Source organism: Nansenia antarctica, assembly GCF_963989245.1.
Source record: "Nansenia antarctica genome assembly, chromosome: 19".
Classification (NCBI taxonomy): domain Eukaryota; kingdom Metazoa; phylum Chordata; class Actinopteri; order Argentiniformes; family Microstomatidae; genus Nansenia; species Nansenia antarctica.
Genome location: NC_137692.1, coordinates 22449045 through 22476544, shown reverse-complemented (window position 1 = coordinate 22476544; position 27500 = coordinate 22449045). Strand labels below are relative to the sequence as shown.

General features: G+C 44.9%; 1 protein-coding gene across 1 annotated transcript in view; it reads right to left on the bottom strand.

Moving 5' to 3' along the window:
* Positions 1 to 27500, bottom strand: part of egfem1 (EGF-like and EMI domain containing 1) — a gene marked incomplete at both ends in the record, with an annotated part of 50254 nt that overhangs the window by 4740 nt on the left and 18014 nt on the right. Inside the window, 20 exons of the mRNA XM_080549058.1 lie at positions 959 to 1087; positions 2921 to 3049; positions 3533 to 3664; positions 4481 to 4609; positions 5299 to 5631; positions 6705 to 6833; positions 11012 to 11140; positions 12704 to 12841; positions 12977 to 13111; positions 13720 to 13848; positions 14227 to 14355; positions 18096 to 18227; positions 18469 to 18717; positions 19363 to 19485; positions 19749 to 19871; positions 20352 to 20489; positions 21605 to 21727; positions 22444 to 22566; positions 23287 to 23412; positions 25735 to 25857. Coding sequence (XP_080405184.1) covers positions 959 to 1087; positions 2921 to 3049; positions 3533 to 3664; positions 4481 to 4609; positions 5299 to 5631; positions 6705 to 6833; positions 11012 to 11140; positions 12704 to 12841; positions 12977 to 13111; positions 13720 to 13848; positions 14227 to 14355; positions 18096 to 18227; positions 18469 to 18717; positions 19363 to 19485; positions 19749 to 19871; positions 20352 to 20489; positions 21605 to 21727; positions 22444 to 22566; positions 23287 to 23412; positions 25735 to 25857 — 2901 coding nt within the window. The remainder of the gene's footprint in view (positions 1 to 958; positions 1088 to 2920; positions 3050 to 3532; positions 3665 to 4480; positions 4610 to 5298; positions 5632 to 6704; positions 6834 to 11011; positions 11141 to 12703; positions 12842 to 12976; positions 13112 to 13719; positions 13849 to 14226; positions 14356 to 18095; positions 18228 to 18468; positions 18718 to 19362; positions 19486 to 19748; positions 19872 to 20351; positions 20490 to 21604; positions 21728 to 22443; positions 22567 to 23286; positions 23413 to 25734; positions 25858 to 27500) is intronic.

Sequence of the window (27500 nt, the reverse complement as noted above, 5' to 3'; positions counted from 1 at the left end):
CGCAACGGTAGAACAAGGCCGACATTTCATGACGTTAGAATTATAAGGTTCTATCTCCATTTTGGTCAAAATTGAGTTTTTTACATAATCTGATCCAGGAGGTGTTTATTAATGCCTGTGTGGTGTTATTTTTAAAATGTTGACATTTTTGAGTTAGTAATTCATAAAATACAAAGGTTCCATCTCACAAAACATAATGGAATGTAAAAACTTTGACGCTCAATATCTCTGAACTGCCCTAAACGGAGATAGAACCTTCTAGAAGAAGAAGGTTCTGTTTGCTGCCCAGCGTCGTATCCCACCACACAGCGCACACACGTTTATTTAAGCAACAAGTTCATTAGTGTAGATGGCAAACCAGCTTAATTTGGCACAGATATGAAAGAATCATCATGTTTCTTTTGGGTAATTTAGATTGAGAAAACAATAACCGAATCACTTTGATTACCAGTGTTTATTTATTTGTTTCTACGCCAAGTCCGTCGACACGGAACATGGAAAGCGAGCTACTTATAGGTTTCTGTAAACATTCAACACAAGGAATATAAGCAATGGCATGTCCACAGACGCGCGGTGCGCACAAGTAGGAGAGAGAGAGAGCGTTTACAAAAGCCTGGAATGGAAATTCCCATTTGCTCGTCTTGTGGGACCGCTGATAAATGGTAGAGATTAGACACTCAAGCTCCACTTCTGTTCTACCAAGAAACTGTCTGCCTGTGATCATACCACTACTTTTCACTGAGGAAATTGAGCATTTCGTTAACTAAATACACATCTACAATGTTTGGAAAAATACAACCTGATTTTTTGTTGGTTGGTTTCTCACTTTCTCACTTAACCAATCAGACTCTCCACTTTTTGTTGAGCTCATCGACCTAAAATCCCATTGGTGGATGACCTTAACCAACCTTCACACTCCCTAGAAGGTGAGGGGGACAGAGTACAGGAGGAGAATTACCTTGTTGGCAGGACTGTCCGATTTTGCCTGGGGCGCAGATGCACCTCCCAGTCACTGGGTGGCACTGTCCTCCCTCGCCACAGTTGCACGACAGGGCACAGTCCTTCCCATAGCGCCCAGGATGGCAACCTTTGGAAAGAAACATGTCAGTCTTCAGGCTGATTCCCCAGAAGACATAGACATAGGTAGAGTCGGTGTCTAATGATCGCAAGGTTGGCAGATCGGCGGTTCGAGCCCCGGCTGGCCACATGTCGAGGTGTCCTTGGGCAAGACACTGAACCACAAATTGCTCCCAGTGAGCGGGGCCGGCTGGCGCCTTGCACGGTAGCTTGCCGCCATTGGTGTGTGAATGTGTGTGTGAATGGGTGAATGAGAGGCTGTTGTAAAGCGTTTTGGAGCAGCTTTGGAGCAGCAAAAAAGGCGCTATATAAGTGCAGTCCATTTACCATTTACACACAGCAGGAGGCATAGCAGCTCTCACAGAACTAAACTTCATAAGTACTCTGGCAAACTGTGCAGCACAAGGACTACTGAGGCAGACACAGAGTCAATCGGCCACCTATAACTCTCTCTGTAACCATAACCACCCATAACTGGAATAAGGCTCTGTATATATATAACATCTTTCTATGTTACCCTCCTTTCTATGTTACCCTCCTTTCTATGTTACCCTCCTTTCTATGTTACCCTCCTTTCTATGTTATCTTATCCATTTACCATTTACCATTAAACTGAACTAAGGTGAGCTGTTGCCCTGGTTACGCCTCCACCTTGGAACAATGTGAAAATTAAATATCTAAGTATGGTTCAGTATGGTTCAGTATGGTCACCCCTGTACTGTGTGAAGCCCCCTGATGTGGTTTCAATGTACCGTATTTTCCGGACTATAAGTCGCAGTTTTTTTCATACTTTGGCTGGTCCTGCGACTTATAGTCAGGTGCGACTTATATATCAATAATTCATAATCTCTGACTGACATGAACTGACATACGGTAATCTCTGACTGACATGAACCAAGGAGTAACTTCCGCTAGCGCCTCATACACGATAGAATAGCCATTATACTTGACAATGTGGACATTAAACACGACAATGTGGACATTAAACATGATGTTATGGACCTTATACACAATGTTATGGACGTTATAAACGATATTAAAGTCATTTATTCCTCCCAGAGACTGTTCTATGTTGCTAAGTTACCCCCGCGAGGCTATTTTGCTACTTCCGCTAGCGCCACATACGCGATAGAATAGCCATTATACTCGACAATGTGGACATAACACACGACAATGTGGACATTAAACATGATATTATGGACCTTATACACGATATTATGAACGTTATACACGATATTAAAGTCATTTATTACCTTTCAGAGGCTGTTCAATGTTGCATTGTTTGTAGGCCGCCCTTCATCCTAACTACTTCCGTTTTTCACCAAGCTATCTTTGTCATGGCCTTATACACGATAAATAGTCGTTACACTCGACAATGTGGACATTAAGCACTATATTATGAACGTTATACACGCTATTATGAACGTTATACACGATATTAAAGTCATTTATTACCTTTCAGAGGCTGTTCCATCCTGTTTGCTTGCTCCCGCGACGCCATTTTGCTAACCTTCGTTAGCAACGCGCTAGCTAGCCCTGGCTTTACACTCGATAATTTAAGTATTTCTAACCTTTCAGAAGAAGTTTTAACGTGAATTATGTCCTTCCTGGGCTTACACATCCTCTCATGTCTCTTCACAGTGCCAGACTAGAGTCAAGCTCAACAGGGTCTTCTTTCCCCGCTGATTCCGCCAAGCCCGTTCCCTTGAACCATGCGACTTATAGTCCAGTGCGACTTATATGTGGTTTTTTCCTCTTCATGACCCATTTTTGGCCTGCTGCGACTTATACTCGGGTGCGACTTATAGTCCGGAAAATACGGTATCTGTGTATAATCTCTTACCAGTACTGCAGTCAGCTCCTATGAAGCCCGGTGGACACTGGCAAGCCCCTGTCTTAATATCACAGCGACCCCCGTTGATGCAGCTACATCTGGCCCGGCAGTTTTGTCCGTATGTACCTTCTTGACAACCTGGGGTGAGGAGAGAGAAGGAGAGAGAGATAAAAAGAAAGAGAGGAGAGAGAGAGAGAGAGAGAGAGAGAGAGAGAGAGAGAGAGGGAGAGAGAGAGAGAGAGATTAAAAGAAAGAGAGAGAGAGAGAGAGAGAGAGAGAGAGAGAGAGAGAGAGAGAGAGAGAGAAAAGAGAGAGAGAGAGAGAGAGAGAGAGAGAGAGAGAGAGAGAGAGAGAGAGAGAGAGAGATGCCTAGTTGGTAGGGGGGTCAAACTAACCTAAACAGTGAAACAGATCTAGAATGTTCTGATGTACACTAGTGCATTGTGGTTCTGTCTCCTTGCTTTCTTCCATTGAGTACTACACCACCGTCATGTAAAACAGTATTCTGAACCAAACGGACAGAAATGCTTCAAGTGTTTTAGTTCACAACAGACATGACATTGGACCCATTTGGGTTCACAGCTGTGGGACCAAACCGAAAGTAGAAGAGAGAATGCTTACTCAGTTCACAGCGGTTGCCGTGGTAACCAGGTAGACAAGTACACGTCCCTGTGACCGGGTGGCACTGTTGATGTTGCCCAGGGCAACGGCACACCTGGCTACAGTTCAGACCGAACGTGCCAGGCAGACAGGCTGGGAGGGAGACACAAGTGTGTAGAATAAGGTCTGGAGGAGGTCGACACACACACACACACACACACACACACACACACACACACACTGGAACACTCTGTCATCTGGTAACAGTGTACGGTGGTGTGCAGGCTCTCCAACATTCATTCGTACACACTTTAAACACTGTTATGCACACATTACACACTTTAAACACTTAACATGCTCACATTGAGATGTTACACCTATTCCCACAAAGAACTATGCAGTACACAGACCAGACACTCACATACTTACAACCAAGCGAGATAAATCTATGAAACAAACATGTTTTGTTGTTTTTTTTCTTTCTCCCTGAAACCACAGCACTTAGTCAGGCAGCGTGTTCAACAGATAAGAACCAACCCCCAGACTAAAGAGCCAATTACATCTCTGTCATTACCCATGTCTGCCTTCCAGAGCAGCGCTTATCCGCTACGGAGACAAAAACAATGTCTCCTGTTTTACTTGGCAATCTGAGCGTACCGTTTATCAGATGGTCTGCTGAGTGTGTGAGGGGAAGGGAGGGAGGGGGGGGGGGGGGGGTAAAGAGAGAGTGGTGAGTGTGTGAGGGAGGGGAGGAGGGGGTAAGGAGAGGGTGGTGAGTGTGGGAGGGAGGGGAGGGGGGGGGTAGAGAGAGGGAGGTGAGTGTGTGAGGGAGGGAGGGGGTAGAGAGAGGGAGGTGAGTGTGTGAGGGAGGGAGGGAGGGGTAGAGAGAGGGTGGTTGGTGAGTGTGTGAGGGAGGGGGGAGGGAGGAGAGGGGTACAGAGAGGGAGGTGAGTGGTAGACTGTTCTTACTGTCTTCACAGCTGTCCCCAGTAGAACCAGCAGGGCAGCCACACGTCCCAGTCACAGGGTGGCAGGACCCCCCAGTCTGACACTGGCACCGCTGGGCGCAGGACGACCCGTAGTACCCTGGCGGGCAGGCTGGACACACACACACACACACACACGTATGCATGTCACTAACTACGTTTCTCCTCTTTAGGATAACATTTCATGAACGTGTCACAAACCAAATGTAACAATTTTTTGTGTCTTAGGAAATCTATTGAAATGAAACATTCTGAATTGTTTCAGTTACAAAGTTCAAAGTTCAAGTGATTCACGGTGTGCTTTTCCTGATCTCTGTCTATGACACACTTACATTTGTCACACATGTGTATGTAGCCTATATCGGAGGAATATAATAATGTGGAGAAAAGTATTACTGCTTAGCCGTTTTAACCAGTGAAGTACTTTACCGCGCTGGAGTTAGCTACAGTGTTAGCTAGCTGGTGTTCTGTCTCAACGCCCCCCCCCCCCTGGTGTTCTGTCCCATGCACCCCCCCCCCTGGTGTTCCATCTCCCCCAGCCTCCCCTGGTGTTCTACCTCCACCAGCCTCCCCTGGTGTTCTACCTCCACCAGCCTCCCCTGGTGTTCTGTCCCATGCACCCCCCCCCCTGGTGTTCCATCTCCCCCAGCCTCCCCTGGTGTTCTACCTCCACCAGCCTCCCCTGGTGTTCTACCTCCACCAGCCTCCCCTGGTGTTCTGTCCCCCCCCCCCCCCCCCCCCCTGGTGTTCTGTCCCCCCCCCCCCCCCCCCCCCCTGGTGTTCTGTCCCATGCCCCCCCACCCTGGTGTTGTGGGTACAGGAGGTTGGACAGTACTGGGTACAGGAGGTTGGACAGTACTGGGTACAGGAGGTTGGACAGTACTGGGTACAGGAGGTTGGACAGTACTGGGTACAGGAGGTTGGACAGTACTGGGTACAGGAGGTTGGACAGTACTGGGTACAGGAGGTTGGACAGTATACTGGGTAGACTGGTGATCCACTCACGCTGTTGGCAGCTGGCTCCCGTCCACCCGGCCCCACAGCTGCACCGGCCACTGACGTGGTCACACACGGCCCCGTTCTGACACTCACACATCCTGCTGCAGCTCTCCCCGAAACGCTCATCTGGACAGACTACCCACACACACACACACACACACACACACACACACACACACACACACACACACACACACACATACACACACACACACACACACACACACACACACACAGGACAACAACTCATAAAACTGTTGGAAGTCGTGAGCTTAGAATTCCAAGGTTCTATCTCCGTTTAGGGCAGTTCAGAGATATTGAGCGTCAAAGTTTTTACATTCCATTATGTTTTGTGAGATGGAACCTTTGTGTTTTATGAATTACTAACTCAAAAATGTCAACATTATAAAAAATAACACCACACAGGCATTAATAAACACCTAATGGATCGGATTATGTAAAAAACTACATTTTGACAAAAATGTAGATAGAACCTTATAATTCTCAATTGTAACGTCACAAAGTACTATAGGAATATAGAGGAAACACACTGAGCATAAACTTTTGGAAGTATATAAGCTAAACACTCAACGTTTGTGTACGTACATGTATGTTAATTCATATCTAAACACCCCCCCCCACCAACCCCCCTCCCCGCCAAATGATTTATGTTCAAAAGTAAATAAGAAAAAGAAACATTTGAGTAAATAAAGAGAAGGAAAACCGCCGGATGACAGAAATGTGTCATTAAGTCTTGAGACTTGAGGGTTTGTGCTGACTTGGGGTTTGGTCGTGAAGACCACAACCACGCTCGCTCTGGGAGAACGAAGGACGTCTTGAATAAGACTTCAGAATGACAGGCTCTCAAAGTTTTTGAGGGCAATTTTCACAAGATTCATTAAAATGAAGAGCTCGAAGCACAGAGGAAACTTTGCATGAGAGTCCCGAAAGAGCTTTCCAAGTAACCCCTTCCATGTCCTCCTCTAAACACATGGATGTGTTTATCCCGAATAATTAACGATACATGCTAAAGGGGCATTCGAGCCCCTCTCCTCCCCACCCGTCACTAGAAGAAGGAATTGCCAGCGTATCATTACACAGATAATTGTTCACAAACACATTGTGAGTGGTATTTAAGGAAAAGGATGCCATGATGGGCTATCGAGAGGCTCCCTCACACCCTGTTTTAATGATGTGGGTTTCCATACCCAGAATGCACTGTGGTCCCGCCCAGCCAGGGGTGCAGAGGCAGGCTCCTGTGATGTGGTGGCAGCGGGCACTGTTCCTGCACTCGCACATCTGGCCACAGTCAAGACCATAAAACCCGTCCGGGCACACTGCTGCCAAGATAAAACATCCTCCTCTGGTTAGGACTGGCAACTTCACAAAACAGGAAAGGAAGTTAAATGCCAACTTTTTTCTCCTCCCTCCCTCCCTCCCTCACCCCCCCCGCCCCCTTTCTCTCCTTCTCTCTCTCTCTCTCTCTCTCTGTGTCTTACCACCTACCAAAAATACAATATCAAATTGCAGTTCAGTTACCCCTGTTCGAGCGGTTCGTTTTGCAGAACATCTGCACGGGGTTCGTGAGCTCACGTCCCACATGTGCTGCAGGATCCCTGCTACATCAAAGCCCGGGGAGGCTCAGGGGCCGTCCCCTCCGAGAGGGAAAGGGGGTACACCGAGATCTGCTAATAAGAACACCTGCTGAGTCCACAGGCCCCGTCGTCAGGGTCCAGGGACCCAGCCCAAAACAATGCCAGGTTACTGTGCACCTCCCTCCCTCCCCCCCTCCCCCCGGTCTCCTAACCCCCCCCACTACTGCTACCACTTCTGGTGATCAGTGATGTCAGTTTGCCCCGACGGTCTGTTTTCTATTCACTTAGAAGAACGCTACACAAACTAGACAGTCAGAAGTGGGTGAAGAGGATAAGAGTCAATAGACGACTCAGGGTAGTTTGATAAACACACTCTCTTCTTGCCCAGAAGAGTTCTGGGAAAACGTGGAAGATGAATGGATGTGTTTATTCTGTGATTCTTGTTGATTCTACGAAAGAATAACACTATAACAGAGTAACATGGAAGTAGCGGTTGCATGGTGCCGACACAGACAGTCATTTCTGTCTTTACTATGCTGCTCTAGCTTGCCAATGTCTCTTATTGACCACAGGTGGTATGAACCATCTCCATTCTGCCCTAGATGGGGGTGAGCTGACCCTGGGTCAGTACACAGTCTATGCACAGTCGACAGAGTCTGCTCTGACACTGATCTGGATACAGGACGTGTCTGGATAGGGGTAGGACATGATAAGCTTAGGCTTCATCCTACTCCCTTTCGAACATTGATAGGCCTGTACTCTTCGTATTAGTTATTTGTTCTTTGATTATTTTAAATCATGTTCGAAACAAAATATTCATTAATTCATTCATTCATCTTTTGGACTCACCATGGCTTTTTTCAGAATTGGCTGCTATAATTAGATAGATAGATAGATAGATAGATAGATAGATAGATAGATAGATAGATAGATAGATAGATCTTTATTTAGTCACGACAGTGCACATTATACAGAGTATGGTGACAGTAAATATGATGGATTTAGCTGTGAGCTAATTTGCATCCGTAGTCCTCATGACATCGTACAATAGAAAGAAAAAAAACAATAACAATAGCAACATCACAACAGAATACAATAGGACATAAAACGATGAGTATGTGACCATCGGGACATACATTGGTGGAGTAGAAAATAAAGCGCACAGGTTAAAAGTGCAAAATAAGACAGAAAATAAGGAAGTGCGATGGTACTGAGGGAAAGGTAGCTGGACAGACTGTAGTGCAACAAGGGGAGAACCAGAGAGAGTTATGGGTGGTTATGGTTACAGAGAGAGTTATGGGTGGCCGATTGACTCTGTGTCTGCCTTAGTCGTAACTGCTGTACAGTTTGCCAGAGTACTTATGAAGGTTAGTTCTGTGAGAGCTGCTATGCCTCCTGCTGTGTGTAAATGGTAAATGGACTGCACTTATATAGCGCCTTTTTTGCTGCTCCAAAATGCTCTACAACGGCCTCTCATTCACCCATTCACACACACATTCACACACCAATGGCGGCAAGCTGCCATGCAAGGCGCTGGCCCGCTCACTGGGAGCAATTTTGGGGTTCAGTGTCTTGCCCAAGGACACTTCGACATGTGGCCAGCCGGGGCTCGAACCGCCGATCTGCCAACCTTGTGATCATTAGGCGACTCTACCTCCTGCGCCACAGCTGTCTGTGGGGGTGGCACAGTACTGGAGGTCACTATTGAACATCTGTACAGAGTTCTCTCAGGGTGACACCACAGTGACGCCAGACTGGTACCAGACTGCATGGTGGGGGATCTGATGAGGTAGTACCACTGAACCAAACACCCACAGCAGCTCACTGAGTCAGACCATCTCACTCCTGGTTCAGACTAGTGGTGATCAAATAATCGGCCATCAAACGTACTTGTTTTATTTGAGGTATTCAAATGGCTTATGATTGACGACAAATATTTGAATCGCTTAATCATCGGGTAACCTTGGTAACTATACTTTCTGAATTTGTCTTTTGTATTGCACATGTTCACATTATTATGAAACATTTTAAGTTCCCTAGTATTGATTTCACCAGCAGGGGGCGACTCTGTTCCACTTAATCCTCCCAGGGTAATGAGTCATTTGATTAGCCTGGAGTACAGTGGTGGACTCAGGCTGTTTGAAGGGAAGGGGCGAAAAGAAAAAAAGGGCACCTACTGCACAACATGGGACCCCATCAGTGCACATGGTCAAGTTTAGACCATTGGAAGGGCAGCCAATAGGGCACATCCTCTCATTTTGCCACTCAAAAGGGCACTTTAGTGCAACGTTTTTCAACGGTGGGGGCACATGGTCAAGTTTAGACCATTGGAGGGGGCACATCCTCTAGGGCACATCCTCTAATTTTCGCCACTCAAAAGGGCATTTTTGCCACTCAAAAGGGCACTTAAGCAAGACGTTTTTCAACCGTGGGGGCACCAGGAAGGGCAGTCGCCCCCCCCTGAGTCCGCCAGTGTTCCCTAGTATTGATTTCACCAGCAGGGGGCGACTACGTTCCACTTGATCCCAGGGTAATGAGTCATTTGATTAGCCTGGAGTATGCTGGTATTTCCAATGTGAACGGTTTGCGCTCTGTGCCTTTGTCTGTGGGTGGCATAAGGAGTCCACACATGAGCTCTTTAAGGTGGAGGATTAGTTCCAGATCGCTGGCTGTCTGTGACAGTTACTCAGACCAAAACAGCCAGACTGGGTTACTGTGGCCATAACCTCGCTGAGACAACACTCCTAGTTGGGAAATCCTTTGCAGAAAGGAGCTACAAAGGGGTGGAAATCCGTTTGAGTGATGCCTCGCGACACCTCATACCAATCAAATGCCTGGCTTGGGCATAGCTCCCAAAAAAACTAGAATTCAGTTTCAAACCCTTCAGGTTTTCTTCCATGTTCTACAATGTTGCAAGGCAGCACGGACAAGAACTTGTGACGTTAGAATGATAAGGTTCTATCTCCATTTTGGTCAAAATTGAGTTTTTTACATAATCTGATCCATTAGGTGTTTATTAATGCCTGTGTGGTGTTATTTTTAAAGTTAGTAATTCATAAAATACAAAGGTTCCATCTCACAGAACATAATGGAATGTAAAAACTTTGACGCTCAATATCTCTGAACTACCCTAAACGGAGATAGAACCTTATAATTCTAAGCTCACAAAATGATGATCACATTTCACAAGGATGACGGATTTGATTCTTGTAGTGAAATGTAATGAAAAGTTTAAATGAATGAAAATTGAATGAAAGTTGCATGGAGAAGTTGATGCACTGCAGTAGGCAAATCACCCACCCTTCCTCAGCGCCCCCCTGAGCATAGCAAGGGACATACTCCCAACTAGGAAAGGCAAATAATGGAAAGAAATCTCACTCCATAGTAACAGACTCTGTTCCCACACCTTGTGAAACATCAAATTCAAGCACCTTTCAAGGACTTTCAAGACTCAATTCCCTCAAATTCAAGGAACCAACATGGCATAGTTTGAGACAGATTTAGATGAGAGTTTATATAATAGGAACTATCCACTCACAGAGAACAATTAAAAAGAGAAGAAGCTTGAATGTGTGAACACTAGATGGTCTCTTGCCTTCTCTATCACAGCACAGCAAAACAATATATTGTGAAATATGTGTAAAGTTAAGCAATACAGAGACTTATTTACTAGTTGACGAGCTAAGTAAAACATTTTTGAATATATATATTAGAGAGAGAGAGAGAATTACTAACTAAAAAATGTCAACATTTTTAAAATAACACCACACAGGCATTAATAAACACCTAATGGATCAGATTATGTAAAAAAAACAATTTTGACCAAAATGGAGATAGAACCTTATAATTCTAACGTCATGAAAGGCGGAGATGGGTAGCAGCTCCAGTAGGAGGATCTATCAGGTACGTGGATGTCTTACCTTTCTCACAGACGGCCCCGGTCCACCCAGGCGAGCATGTGCAAGCCCCGCTCACACGGCCACACAGCGCTCCATTCTGACACTGGCAGGCCTGAGTGCAGCCCAGACCATAGCTGCCTTCCACACACCCTGACATATCCAGGGGACAGAGAGGAGAGAGGACAGAAATGAGATGGGTACATTTCGAGTAAGGACATGACATCAGTATAGTTTTAAGTTTTGTGGGGTGGATGCTTAGTACGACTATACATACTACTACTGTGGATCTAGTCCAGAAAGCAATAACGAGGAACAACCTAAAGAGGGCAGCATTTACAAAGAATTAGGAGATATTACAATCAAGTTTCTCCCACATGGTTGGTAGGACAAGGTTATGTAGGTTTGTACACATGGGAACTCAGTGGTTTATGTTTACTATGGGTCAATGAAGCAATACACATGTCGCGAGCTTAGAATGATAAGGTTCTATCTCCGTTTAGGACAGTTCAGAGATATTGAGCGTCAAAGTTTTTACATTCCATTATGTTCTGTGAGATGGAACCTTTGTATTTGTATTAATTACTAACTCAAAAATGTCAACATTTTAAAGAATAACACCACACAGGCATTAATAAACACCTAATGGATCAGATTATGTAAAAAACTCAATTTTGACAAAAATGGAGATAGAACCTTATAATTCTAACGTCACAATATAGTGTGGTCACAGGGCACACAGTCACAGCTCTGCCTACGCTTCTCCCCAAAGCGCATTGTGCTGCAGGCGAGGATGGAAGGATAGAGGATAGATACAGAGAGAAAGGGAAAGAATACACACAACTGTTCATTCGTTTCCTTTCATATTGGCCTCATCACGGTATCCTGAAGTATCAGAATCATCTCAAAGTGGACTGTGATTGGTTGAACGGGCCCCAGTCACAACCTTTCTTCAATTCAAGGCGAAACTCGTCTACAATAAACATGTTGTCCCGCACACGCCCAATCCAGTTGACTTTACTATGCTTTACTTAGCATCCCCCCCCCAATCAGTGTCATTTTGTGACTGCTGAATCTGTAGGGCAAGACTTTGATCATTTTAAGTGTACAAAATATTTGGTGTACAAAATTGTTCCAGTGGTGTCTGAGATATTGCGTGTGACCTACAAACATATGGACTGTGCATTAGGACTAAAATAACCCTGCTATGTTACCATGGCCAGTCTGTAGGGAGATGGAGTTATGACTTAAGCAGAGCTCCTAAACTGTTTCTCAGCCTCTCTGAGGCCTGCTTAAACCTGGAAGAGCTACGGAAAACGTTCCACCAAGCCAGCAGAGCGAGAAGCAAGTCGCCGAGGAGAGGACCGCTATTCAGGAAACTCACATGCACGCCGTCGCCACATGCGTGCACGTACTATAGGCTACACACAAACAGAGGCTACTTACATGACATGTCTTTTAGAATTTAGATCAAATAGGGACCCACATGAAGGCAGTGTGGAGCAGTATAGGGGTAACAGTAATGTTCTGAGTTGGGGTTCTGGAGTCAGACTCATTAGTGTTGGGGTAACAGTGATGTTCTGAGTTGGGGTGTTGGAGTCAGAGTCACTAGTGTTGGGTAACAGTAATGTTCTGAGTTGGGGTGCTGGAGTCAGAGTCACTAGTGTTGGGGTAACAGTGATGTTCTGGAGTCAGAGTCATTAGTGTTGGGCTCACCCTGCTGGCATTGGTCCCCACGGAGCCCTGCAGGGCATCTGTGTGTGCACTCTCCACTCCTGGGCTCACATGTCCCCCCTCCATCTGGACAGTCACACCGCTGACGACAACCGTCACCAAAGAACCCCGACACACACTCTGGAGAGAGAGAGAGGAGGGCACAAACAGAAGAGGAGCAGCTTCACTATTATTACCACACTACCTCAATGATAACAATATACCTTTCTGACATGGAGGACCGTGGTATATATATATATATAGTATAGAATATACCTTTCTGACATCGAGGGCCTTGGTATCCAGGCTTGCAGAGGCAGGTGCCGTTCTTGGGGTGGCAGTCTGTGGAATGTTCCGGCACGCAGTCACACTCCCGGGAGCAGCCGGCTCCGTGGGTCCACCTGGGACACGCTGGGGGGAACAGACCAGACCACTGTCACTGCAGCCCCCAGGACCCCGTTATAGAGAAGGATTGACACCCTTTTATTTATTACTTTATTTAAAAGGGACAATGGACAGTCATTGACTCTCCCTGAGTTAGCTGGGTAGCTAAATGACATCAGCAGTCCCTGGGCAGGTAAATCCACAGGGGAAATACGGCCTCAGGTGGTGTTATTAATTATTATAATAATAATAATTATTATTATTAATTAAAAACAGAACTACAGGACATAGAAATATCACATAAAACAGAACTACAGGACATAGAAATATCACATAAAACAGAACTACAGGACATAGAAATATCCCATAAAACAGAACTACAGGAAATATCACATAAAACAGAACTACAGGACATAGAAATATCACATAAAACAGAACTACAGGAAATAAAAACATCACACTTAACACACTCAAGAAAACATGACATTACAAACATTACACCCTTGTCTTCCTCTGCTGCATAAAGTATGACTGAATGTGCTATTATTATTATGATTATTATGATTATTATGATTATGATTATGATTATGATTATGATTATTATTATTATTATTGGTTTGTTGTTGGGTACTCACGCAGGTGGCAGAAGCGCCCGTAAAGCCCAGGGGCGCACAAGCACGAGGCGTAGAGACGGTGGCACGGCCCGCTGTTTGGGCAGTTACACTTCCTTTGACAGTGTTTGCCAAAGTATCCTTGCGGGCAACCTGTTGACATGGGAAGTAGATAGAGAGTAGAAGGATGATGTCACCCTATGGATGATGTCATAAATCAGGGTGGATGGAGTGGACAGTTAAAATAGGATTAGCCACTTAAGGCTATATACGATGTGTAATGTTATTGCACATTAAACCCTGGCCTGGCCTGGTCTGGTCTGGGGTCTGGCCTGGGTCTGGCCCTGGTGCAGCTGGGACTTGTGATGTCATGGAGACATGCGAAGGGGAGGAGGGGAAAGGAGCCAGTTGAAGTATTCCAGTAATGAGGAAAAAATGTGTTGTGGTGTGACCCCCCCTATGGTGGAGCAGTCGCCTGGACCCTGTTCACCAACGGGGGGTAGGGGTGGGGGGGGGGGGTGAAGCACCTACCATCCTCACAGAGCTGGCCTCGCACTCCTGGTGGGCACACACACCTCCCGGTCACAGGGTCACAGGAACCTCCATTCTGACACCGGCACAGGCTGTTACAACCCTGCCCGTAGGTCCTCTGTGGACAGGCTGGGGAGGGAGAGAGAGACCTTGAACCACTGTCACACACTGTGTGAGCTTAGAATTATACGGTTCTATCTCCGTTTAGGGCAGTTCAGAGATATTGACCGTCAAAGTTTTTACATTCCATTATGTTCTGTGAGATGGAACCTTTGTATTTTATGAATTACTAACTCAAAAATGTCAACATTTTTAAAATAACACCACACAGGCATTAATAAACACCTAATGGATCAGATTATGTAAAGAAAAAAAAAAATCTGACAAAAATAGAGAACCTTATAATTCTAACGTCACGACCTTGAACCACTGTCACACACTGGTCTCCTCTGAACCACTGTCACACACTGGTCTCCTCTGAACCACTGTCACACACTGGTCTCCTCTGAACCACTGTCACACACTGGTCTCCTCTGAACCACTGTCACACACTGGTCTCCTCACACACCGTATGGTCCTGCTGCACCACAGTCATAGCTCCTTTGGGGGTTTCATTTTCCTCCATGCCTTGTTAGCAATTACGCTAATGTGTCCAGCTGTCCAGAAGTGTTCCAGTGTGTACTACATTCCAGTGTTATACATTCGAAGTCAGCGCAAGAGCCCACCCAATATGACAAACAACAGTTTTAGGATCACTAAATGTTGATAATTTGTGAATTGGATTCACTGTATCATCTGTACCGTCCTGCTTAACCATTTTTTTTTGTCTGAGAACATCCCAAACCCTGTGTTGTACTAGTGGTATTGTTTTTGTTATTCAATTTGTTATTTGTTTATCCCTTTCCCTGTTTTGATTTTCAACTGGATGTTTACGGTCCAATACGTTGTGATATATGTTGGGATATGTTGATTCTGATGTGCTGCCAAGTGATGTCATGTGTTGTTGTTCAATAAAAACAAAGTAAAAACAACAACAACTTGTGACGTTAGAATTATAAGGTTCTATCTCCATTTTTGTCAAAATTTAGTTTTTTACATAATCTGATCCATTAGGTGTTTATTAATGCCTGTGTCGTGTTATTTTTTAAATGTTGAAATTTTTGAGTTAGTAATTAATAAAATACAAAGGTTCCATCTCACAAAACATAATGGAATGTAAAAACTGTGACGCTCAATATCTCTGAACTACCCTAAACGGAGATAGAACCTTATCATTCTAAACGGAGATAGAACCTTATCATTCTAAACGGAGATAGAACCTTATCATTCTAAACAGAGATAGAACCTTATCATTCTAAACGGAGATAGAACCTTATCATTCTAAACGGAGATAGAACCTTATCATTCTAAACGGAGATAGAACCTTATCATTCTAAACGGAGATAGAACCTTATCATTCTAAACGGAGATGGAACCTTATCATTCTAAACGGAGATGGAACCTTATCATTCTAAACGGAGATGGAACCTTATCATTCTAAACGGAGATAGAACCTTATCATTCTAAACGGAGATAGAATCTTATCATTCTAAACGGAGATAGAACCTTATCATTCTAAACGGAGATAGAACCTTATCATTCTAAACGGAGATAGAATCTTATCATTCTAAACGGAGATAGAACCTTATCATTCTAAACGGAGATAGAACCTTATCATTCTAAACGGAGATAGAACCTTCTCATTCTAAACGGAGATAGAACCTTATCATTCTAAACGGAGATAGAACCTTATCATTCTAAACGGAGATAGAACCTTATCATTCTAACGTCACCAACTATGTAGACTCTTCTGGGTTAGAATCAGAAAATTACAATACAGAAGAATGTTTCTAAAAATGACTGATCGCTTATAATGGATTTATCCCCACATGGCTGCTCTCATAATTATCTCCCTGGCAGGGGTTCAGGCCAAAGACCCTCATTAATCATGAGGCTTTTGCCTGTGAGCAGCGGATCCTTGCTGTCTACCCCAGCGCTGGACATCCCTGGCCTGGGGGCTGGGTTTTGAACCTTGGCCTCTCTCCAGGAGAAGACAGATGCCCCTGATGTCTGTGTTCTGAATCACAGTTACAGCCCAGAATCCTACATGACTCGTGAGTTTAGAATGATAAGGTTCTATCTCCGTTTAGAATGATAAGGTTCTATCTCCGTTTAGAATGATAAGGTTCTATCTCCGTTTAGAATGATAAGGTTCTATCTCCGTTTAGAATGATAAGGTTCTATCTCCGTTTAGAATGATAAGGTTCTATCTCCGTTTAGAATGATAAGGTTCTATCTCCGTTTAGAATGATAAGGTTCTATCTCCGTTTAGAATGATAAGGTTCTATCTCCGTTTAGAATGATAAGGTTCTATCTCCGTTTAGAATGATAAGGTTCTATCTCCGTTTAGAATGATAAGGTTCTATCTCCGTTTAGAATGATAAGGTTCTATCTCTGTTTAGAATGATAAGGTTCTATCTCCGTTTAGGGCAGTTCAGAGATATTGAGCGTCAAAGTTTTTACATTCCATTATGTTTTGTGAGACGGAACCTTTGTATTTTATGAATTACTAACTCAAAAATGTCAACATTTTAAAAATAACACCACACAGGCATTAATAAACACCTAATGGATCAGATTATGTAAAAATCTCAAGTTTGACAAAAATGGAGATAGAACCTTATAATTCTAACGTCACGATGTTGCACTGGACAGCTTTGATGCATGGCCATCAACGCACAAGGCCATACACAATAGCTGGGGCCTCTCTCCCCGATAGCACTGAGCAGGTCAATTCAAACAGGGAAGTAGTGGTGGTCAATAGTGGATAGTGAGTTGGACTGGCAATCGGAAAGGTTGTGAGTTCTAATCCCCGCTTGAAAACAACACCACCACTAGACTAATGTGCCCTTGAGTAAGGCCGTTAGCCCTCAGTTACTCCAGGGGGGAATGTCCCTGTAATTCGTAATTAAATCGTAAGTAAATTCGTAATTCGTTAGTAAATCGCTTTGGATTTGTAGTATATTTTAATTACACACACATGCATGGTATATATGGTATGGGCCTGTTCTACTGAAAATGGGGGTTTTATGAAACCTTGTAAACACATCCTTTGTCTTAGGGGCCTATTTACTTCCTGTGAATCTGCCCTAGCCTTTGACCTGGAATAACATTAGCCCAGAGTGACATCATATGTGGGTACCCCTCTTTCACACCTGGGGCATCTCTACAGTAAATGTGATAGGCTATTATTTGAAACTGTATTTACATATTATTGCATACCAAAAGGTATAAAGGTGGGAACAGATGAAACCAACGGTCTCTCTGATTCCAGCACTTCTCTCATCTTGACCAGGCAGCTCCTCTCTCTCTCTCTCTCTCTCTCTCTCTCTCTCTCTCTCTCTCTCTCTCTCTCTCTCTCTCTCTCTCTCTCTCTCTCTCTCTCTCTCTCTCTCTCTCTCTCTCTCTCTCTCTCTCTCTCTCTCTCTCTCTCTCTCTCTCTCTCTCTCTCTCTCTCTCTCTCTCTCTTTTTTTTTTTTTGCTCACACCAGCCTGCAGACCAGACCTCTGTGATATCCTGTATTTCCTGTACTTTCTTTCAATAAATAGACTTAATCTACTCGGAACTATATTCTTCATTTTAGTATTCAACAAGTAACTTAATAAACTACAGATTAAAAAAACGTCTGCAAAAAAAATGACACAAGTTGATACTGAATTAAATAGATCCTAACAAGGTAGGATGACAACTTGATGAGATCAGGTTCTTAGAAGCGTTATGGTGTCAGTGGTCAGGAGTAGAGAGTCTAACAGGACTAGAGGAGTCTTACTCTCGTTGCAGACGATCCCGGTCCATCCAGGTGTGCAGTCACACCGGTCTCTGTCCACGCCACACACACCCCCGTTCTCACAGTCAGCACAGCTCACACTGCAGTCACTCCCGAAAGAGTCATCTAGACACACTGACACACACAAGACGCACGCGCGCGCACACACACACACGCACACACACACACACACGCACACACACACACACACGCACACACACGCACACACACACACACACACACACACACACACAGAACACAGAACACAGGACACAGAACACAGTAGATACACAGTATAGTACATCAATACACAAACTTTGGCATTATTTAGTTTTTGTCTGTGATGATTGTATGTGATGATTACTAGGGTCTCTACCTATGTGGCTGACCAAGGTGAGCTCTGCTCTGTGCTCTCTCTGGGCCACCCCCTGGTCCTGCTCTTCATCATAATCATCATCATCTTCTTCATCATCCTCATCATCGTAGGGAGCGTGCAGGGCAGCAGTGTACTGTAGGAGCTGAGGTGGCCGGCGGAACAGAAGGTCAGGTAACCTGTGGACCTCCAGATCCTCTTCATCACCCTCCTCCTCCTCGTCATCCTCCTCCAGGTCACTGTCGTACAGGGCTGGAGGAGACAGGAGGAGCAGACTCACACTCATCACCATCCTTTGGGCTGACTACGGGAATAATAATAATAATAATAATCATAATAATAATTTCTAGACACTCAAAGACGCTTTACAAACTGAAAAGATCGATTAACCCTAACCCTAATTAAGGTAGTGCTGGGGACACATGGGAAGGGGTTAACTGGTGAAGGCCAGCTTGAAGAAGTGGGGTTTTGAGGGCCTGTTTAAATGTTGGCAGGGAATAGGAATGCGTGTCTGTTTGGGAAGTAATTGGAAATGCGTCTTCCAACACAACACCACCCCCACCACTCCTTCTCCAGCTCCAGGAGGAGAGTAGTATCTGTGTATTATCTCGTTTTGTACTGTATTGCAATGTTGCGTCATTTTGCTGTGCCTGCTTATCTTGTATTGTCTTGCTTTGTCTGGTATTGTCATGTAGTGTATTGCCTGTTGTGCCGTTTTGTTGTGCTTGCTGATGTTTTTAATGACACTACACCATTCATTTTGTAATAGCCTGCTCAGGGACTACAGATGGAAATTAGCTCATGAGCTAACTCTGGCGCATTTACATTGATGTGGAAACTGATTTGTTGATTAATGTGCACTGTCCCTGGTAAATAAATAAATAAATAAATACTCACGGACGCAGGCGTGCTGGTTGTAGTCCAGACGGAAGCCCAATCGACAGAAACACTCGTAGGTCCCCAGAGTGTTGACGCAGTAGTGGTCACATCCAGAGCTCTCTGCTAGACACTCGTCAATGTCTGGAGGACAAGACAAAACTCAACGTTAAGGCTGCATTTATGTACACTGCAGGTCGTAACGCCTAGTTCCGATTAGTTGGTTCCGATAGTTGGTCTTTGTGTGTAAGTAGCAGCTTCCCATTGTAAAGACTATGGTCATTTCAGCCCCTTTTAATAGGTAAAATCGCCCTTTTTAGGCTCTTTTAGTAGGTAAAATAGGCACGGCTGTTCTAAGTGTCAAGCCCCTATGAGTGTATATTCGTGGGTAGTGCCATTCCTCTTACCATCACAACCACAGCCATCTAGTTTGGGGATGTAGCTGGGCTTGCAGCTGCACTCGTAGCCTCCTGGGTAGTTCTTACAGAACTGAGTACAGCAAGCCTCTCCGCTTTCACACTCATCACTATCTAGAGAAACAAGGAAAGGTGTCGGTTAGCATGCTGTTCCTGCTGTGAGAGAGAGAGAGAGAGAGAGAGAGAGAGAGAGAGAGAGAGAGAGAGAGAGAGAGAGAGAGAGAGAGACAGAGAGACAGAGAGAGAGAGAGAGACAGACAGAGAGAGAGAGACAGGGAGAGACAGAGAGAGAGACAGAGAGAGAGAGACAGAGAGACAGAGACAGAGAGACAGAGAGAGAGAGAGAGAGAGACAGAGAGACAGAGAGAGAGACAGAGAGAGAGAGAGAGAGAGAGAGAGAGAGAGAGAGAGAGAGAGAGAGAGACAGAGAGAGAGAGAGAGAGAGAGAGAGACAGACAGAGAGACAGAGAGACAGAGAGAGAGAGAGAGAGAGACAGAGAGACAGAGAGAGAGACAGAGAGAGAGAGAGAGAGAGAGAGACAGAGAGAGAGAGAGAGAGAGAGAGACAGTGTCTCAACAGGGTATCCTACCTACCTACACAGGTCTTCCTGTCCTCATCCAGCTGGTATCCTTGGTTACAGGAGCAGAGGGGTCCATTAGTGGTGTGCTCACAACGGTCAGAGCAACCGCCATTGTTCTTCTCACAGCTGTTGACAATCTCCATCTCAATACCTAGATAGATAGATAGATAGATAGATAGATAGATAGATAGATAGATAGATAGATAGATAGATAGATAGATAGATAGATAGAGATAGAGAGATAGAGAGATAGATAGATAGATAGATAGATCAGCTTGTGGCTCACACCACAAACAACAACAAAATAAATTGCAGTTGAATAATAGTATGACAATAGACATCTTAAACATTGACTCCTATTGGCCACCACCTCCACTGTGTCCAGGGTGACATCCACTGAGGACTGAAACCAGCTTTCCTAATAAGCTCGTTCCGCCTTTTGGTGTCACCTTCCTTGTTGCTCCGCCCCCCTGAGCCTGAGCCTTCTCAGGAGATAAAAGACGACTCTGGCCCCTCTTGTACAGGACATGTGTGTTACCAGTCTAGTCCAGTTTGTTGTCCAGGTTGCACCCCCAGGAACTTGTAGCTCTGGACCACCGCCTCCAAGTCCCTCTCCTCTAGATGGGAACTGGAGACAGGGGGAACCGACCTAGTCCTCCTAAAGTCCATCACCACCTTCTCCTTTGTCTTGCTGATGTTGAGTAGTAGCGGGACACTCAACAACGTCCACCAGTTGTCTGTACTCAGTCTTGTGGCCTCCGCTTGCACGTCCCGCAATAGCAGAGTCGTCCAAGAACTTCTGCAGACGGCAGGTGTGACTGTGTTGTGCCTGAAGTCCGAGGTATAGATGGCGAATGGGAAAGGAGCCAGGATTGTCCCCTGGGGGGCGCCAGTGCTGCTCACCACCGAGTCCCACTGACATCCTTGCACCCGTACAAACTGCAGTAACACTACGTTACATTGTTAGCAGGCTCACAAAACAAGCTGTGTTCGTTGACTAGCGATGGGTCATCGATTTTCAAACAACGCGGAAATGTGTTCACATTTTTCGAAATAAAAGTCGGATCGTCACGTCGGATCCCGACATGAGGACCTAAGCATTAGAACGTGTCACATATGTCATACTCGTATGATTCTTTGGCTGAAAGATACAGTAGCATAGCATCATCAACTTGCAACAGCATTCCCATTCTTTCATCAGCAAGATAGTAGTACTAGAACGCTACACAGCGCAGCAGGTTCTGTCGTCATGGAGATTATACTCACGGTAGCACTGTTTTCCATCAGCCCCCAGTTCAAAGCCAGGGTTACACACGCAGCTGAAGGACCCCAGGGTGTTCACACAGCGATGGGCACACATGGTCTGGCCCGAAGTGCACTCGTCTATGTCTGCAGGGGCAACACAAACCATACTGTAAGACAACACAAACCATACTGTAAGACGACAACACAAGTCAACAGGGTGCTCACTGTCATTGACAAAACATAACTACTGCAATTACTAATAATATGAGACGATTGCACGCGATGGTCAGCCCCCAAACTCCTGACAACCGTTTAGGTCGGGTCATTCATTCTTAGTTCTAATGGGTCAGGGCAAAGGCAACTCTACAATGAATGCTGCCTCTGTTTGGTCCAGAGTCTCTGCCTTTGGAGAAATAACATTCCCTTCATGTTAACTGTCAGACAGTTCCACCAGCCAGTCAACATTTCAATGTTCACATGCTGCTTTACGAATGTGCAAAGGTGAGAATGTTCATGAGATGTATGACGGTTTGTCCAGCTCTCAAAAAAGGGGAACTTTAATAGACTTTTAGACTAAAGGAGATTTATAGGCAAGTTCATATAAGTCTCTTAAAGTTCCCTTCATTTTTGGGAAGGTATGCAGCAAGTCACAGTATTGAAATAGGAGACTGTGTGTGTGTGTGTGTGTGTGTGTGTGTGTGTGTGTGTGTGTGTGTGTGTGTGTGTGTGTGTGTGTGTGTGTGTGTGCGTGCGTGTGTGTGTTTGTATACTGTGTGTTCTTGTGTGTGCTATATTGCACATTGTAGTCAATGTTTATCTGTGTTGTTTGTTTGTGTACCTGCGTATTAGAGAAGTCTTACCTTCACAGCCCTGGCGGTCTGTAGCCAGCGTATAACCTGGTCTGCATCTGCACTCTGCTTGGCCATCGTCTGAACGACACAGCTGGGCACAGCCTCCATTCCTGTCCACACAGGGGTCCCTCACTGTCCCCCCCCCCCCACACAGGCAGGGGCCAGTTAGACAGAGGAAAGACATACAGAGGAAAGACATACAGGCACAGCAAGTGACTTTATGACCCTCGTGTTACCGTGGTTGAATTTACTGAGCCAGTTTAAAGTAGTCATATATCCTGGTCTTGCTAAGAACTTAATCTGCTTCCTGTTTCCTGCTTCATGTACTGTACGTCTCTGCTTTCCTTGTCACCATTAAGTGGCTATCGTATGTTGTAGAGGAGCTGGAGCAGTGCACCCAGTGCTGTAGTCTAGGTGATACGCAGGACTACGCCGTATACCCACTAGGAAAGGCCAAGGATTTCTGTATACCCACTTAAAAATGTGTGAGGATACGTAACTGCGTTTTGTGACAGAACTTTTACACTGTCATTCATAAAATTCACCCTGTCTGTCTTACAAAGCACTTGACTTTTGGACCATTGGGACTGACTATAGCGTCATGTACCATCAACGGGGGAGATGCAACATGAAATATGTCAAAATGCAGCACTATCATGCACAGATCAGCCTTATAACATGTCATGTTATATACTGTATATATATAACGTTAGACAGGGAGCGCAGATTTATTTTTATGGCGTTCCATAAATGAACGATATGAGGCTGGGAGGGAAAAATCACAGTACCGGTATACCCACTAGAAAAAACTAGACTAGACCACTGAGTGCACCACACGTTGGCAGGACTCACACTCGCAGTGTTTCCCATCCCGCTGCAGCTGGTAGTTGTTCCGGCACTGACACTTGTAGTGGTCGTTCCCCATGTCCACACACGTGTGTTCACATCCACCATTCTTCACAGCACAGGAGTTCACAGCTTGACCAAAGGGAAAGACAGACATAGAAACAAAACACAATAAATAAACGACCTCACATATGGATATACATAAGTATAAAGTCATATCGTGAGCTTAGAATGATAAGGTTCTATCTCCGTTTAGGGCAGTTCAGAGATATTGAGCGTCAAAGTTTTTACATTCCATTATGTTTTGTGAGATGGAACCTTTGTATTTTATGAATTATTAACTCAAAAATGTCAACATTTTAAAAATAACACCACAGGCATTCATAAACACCTAATGGATCAGATTATGTAAAAACTCAATTTTGACAAAAATGGAGATAGAACCTTATAATTCTAATGTCACAATATTATGGACATCATAATGACAACGGTGAACATGCAATGAAGTTGGAGTGATTCATTTGTGCCGTTAGTCCTCCACACAGGGGCCACATTGCAAAAACATTTTGTGAACACATGATTTTCTTCTTCTGACTTTACATGAACATTTATATTTTGGGCATTTAGCAGCAGACGCCTCATTCCAAAGCGACTTACAATCGATACATTTGACTTGCAGGAGCGAAACATTGTAACATACTGTATGTAGCCTACTTATGCACATAAGCCCTGCTCAAATAAGCAATCGATGAACTGGAAAATGTGGTGGAAGAATGATGGCTGTAGTTCGACAGTAGTGTTCAAAGACATACAATTGTAGTAAGGACATCTAGATAGATAGATAGATAGATAGATAGATAGATAGATGGTTAGATGGATAGATGGATAGATGGATAGATAGATAGGATAGATAGGATAGATAGGTACTTTATTGATCCCTTTAAGCACCACTGTCAGAATTGAGTTTACCTTCACTCACGCAGGGACCAACAGTAACAAAGGAGGACACGTACTGTATACAGTAACTGTTGGAACTGCAAAGAGGTTTTCACACCTCAAAACATAACCGTAGGATTATGGAAAGCTCTGGAGTAAAGACTGGAAATTGGAAATGTATGTAAAAGCTTCAGCTCTCTCCAGCGGGTGCCCCTGGTCTGCTGCTAACGATCTTTCCATGCCATTTATCCTGTATGATTAACTGACGTGCTGAATAACGAAGTCAGCACTCTGCCTTGTGGGTGCCCTAAACACAGACATGAGCACACAGATGGGCTGTAAAAACATTTTTTTTTCTTCTTCTCTTTTTAACACTGATGACTTCAGCAGATACAATTAGAAAACCTCCCCCCCACTATCACCCATCAAGCCTGACTCTACAAACACCGAGGGGGCTACAGACAGTAATCGGAAAATGCAACCTTTTCTAAATCTATTGAGGGAGGCTTGGTGGAGTGTGTGTGTGTGTGTGTGTGTGTGTGTGTGTGTGTGTGTGTGTGTGTGTGTGTGTGTGTCTGTTAGTGTGTTCTCTAACAATGAGACGTGTGTGTGTAAAGACAAAAACAGAGACAACTTCTCCCCAGACACAGATGTTATAGCACCATTTCCATATGAGCAAACCACCAAATATTGACACCACTATCCACTTTTCAATGCCAGTGTATGCCAAGGCTTACTAGCAGCCAGCTAGCTCTCAGAGCATGGTGCTTCCAGCCTAGTGAACACGTTTTAATTTCCATGGCTAGGCTTCACAGTTCCCCCCCCCCAATAGTATTTTTTGGTTCACATTCTGCAGTTTCTTAAGGTGGCAAACTCTTGCAAAACATTTAGAATCCTGTGGTTTCCAACAGGTTCTGGTAACTTAAGCAGTTTATGCCACTTATATATACACTTATATATATATATACACTTATATATACACTTATATATACAGTATATGTTACGGTACATGTGGGAAAACTAGGGTTAGGGTTAGGTGCTACGTCGATTTACCCTAACCCTAATCCTAATCCTAACCCTAACCTTAACCGTAGCATCCTAGCACCTAACCCTAACCCTAATTTTCCCACATGTACCATAACATATACACTTATATATATACACTTATAGTTGACCGGGGAAGCTCTAGCAGGGCAGAAATGTCATGAACTGACTTGTTGGAAATGTGGCATCCAATGACAGTAACACGTTGAATGTCACTAAACTCTTCAGTACGACCCATTCTACTGCCAATGTCTATGGACAAACAGTACTATTATGCACCTGTCAGTCATTGACAACAGGTGCTAGCAACGGTTAGCAATGGGTGTCGCTGAAATTGCCAAACCCACTAATTAGAAGGGGAAGGATCTCAAAGGAATGGTTCCAACAGTGTCGGAACGTGTTCCAAGTGTTCAGTGAGAGTAGATTCCATTATTGACATGCAAGGCAGCATGGTACGGACAAAACACTACTCACCAATGCAGGTTCTTGCATCCGTGTGCATGCGGAAGCCCTCGCTGCACTCACAGTGGTATGACCTTGGAGTGTTCACGCAGGTCTGCTGACATCCTCCATTCAACTCCTGACACTCATCCACATCTGCACATAAGGGAAATGGTAAATGGTAAATGGACTGCACTTATATAGCGCCTTTTTTGCTGCTCCAAAGCTACTCCAAAGCGCTTTACAACGGCCTCTCATTCACCCATTCACACACACATTCACACACCAATGGCGGCAAGCTGCCATGCAAGGCGCCGGCCCGCTCACTGGGAGCAACTTTGGGGTTCAGTGTCTTGCCCAAGGACACTTCGACATGTGGCCAGCCGGGGCTCGAACCGCTGATCTGCCGACCTTGCGATCATTAGACGGCGACTCTACCTCCTGCGCCACAGCCGCCACCGAAACACAATACTCACTGCTTACGCGTTAACAGGTGAACATATAATAAGCCACAGTCACCTCAAGCTTTGAAACAGTACAAATAAGTAACCCATTCACAGTGAATCCACCAATCGAAGAAAAACATTTTCTTTAGTAGAGAGGTTTGTTTGCTATGCGATGCGTCTTTAATGGCCAACCCAGCTGTCCCGTGTAGGGGAGGTGTTCTTCCGTGTTTAAAGGCTGCCAGACGGCTTCACGTGTGGTCGATTCAGGCACATGTTCCAGGCAGGGGAGGTATGATGAGGAGACAACATACCTGAGTACTGCAAAAGACAGTGAAGGTTTACTACTACTACACATCTGGAGAACACATCAGAGAGGAGAGCTGCTGTGTAAGCACTTCCTGGTTCGTTCGTCCTCATTCACGTGGGACGTGCGGCTCCTGACGATGATGATAGGAGTGAGGATGGAGGAGGGATACACACTGACAGGCCACTATACTTATGCTCCTACCTCTACAGAGCAATCTTGGCTTGTAGAATGTCTCCTTTCTTCAGAATGAATTATGAATGAATGTTATTTGAATTAGCTAGGCCTTATAATACAATAAGCATGACCAAGTGGGTTTCAAGAGGGGGGGGGGGGTCTGCTGGAATAGGGCCAGTGCATAGATGAATGTGATCCGGTTAAATGACAATGAAGGTTAATGGACTTAAGGCTCCTCATGTGAGAGGATTTCAATGGGATTACAATGGAGGTCTTTCATTCATATCTCAGTCTCTGGTTGTTGGGGTGGGGTGGAGGTGGAGGTGGAGGAAGGATCCTGATTGTGCGTGTGGTCTGAAGGCTATGGTGTGATGGTCAGGAGCTGAGCAGCTTGATCAGGATCTGGATGTGCACCAGAACATCTCCATGGATCCCTGGCTGGCAAACTGTTTACCATCCTCAACCCTCCACTCTCCCTGGTTTCATGAGTGCATGAGTGCCCACTCATATTTACATTTTTCTTACGATAGAGACCGTAGAGATTTGACAGGAAGGCTGGGTGAGAGAGAGAGAGAGAAGGGATGACATGCAGGACATGTCCGTGGCCGGAATTGAACCGGAAACCCGTTTTTCATTGATCAATTTGTCCTTCCCTCACTTGGATGATAAGGTAACTTCATACTTGTTGTCACCTTTGGGTCGACATCCCTCTAGTTTCCCACACTCCTCTTTTATATTCCTCTCAATAATTCCATCCTGGTAGTTCTTGCTTCTGCTTCTATCCCCCATCCTCCACCTTCAGACATCATAGTTCATATTGTTTCTCCTCAGTCTCCTCTCCATCCATTTTGTTCGCTGAAGTCAATGCCATG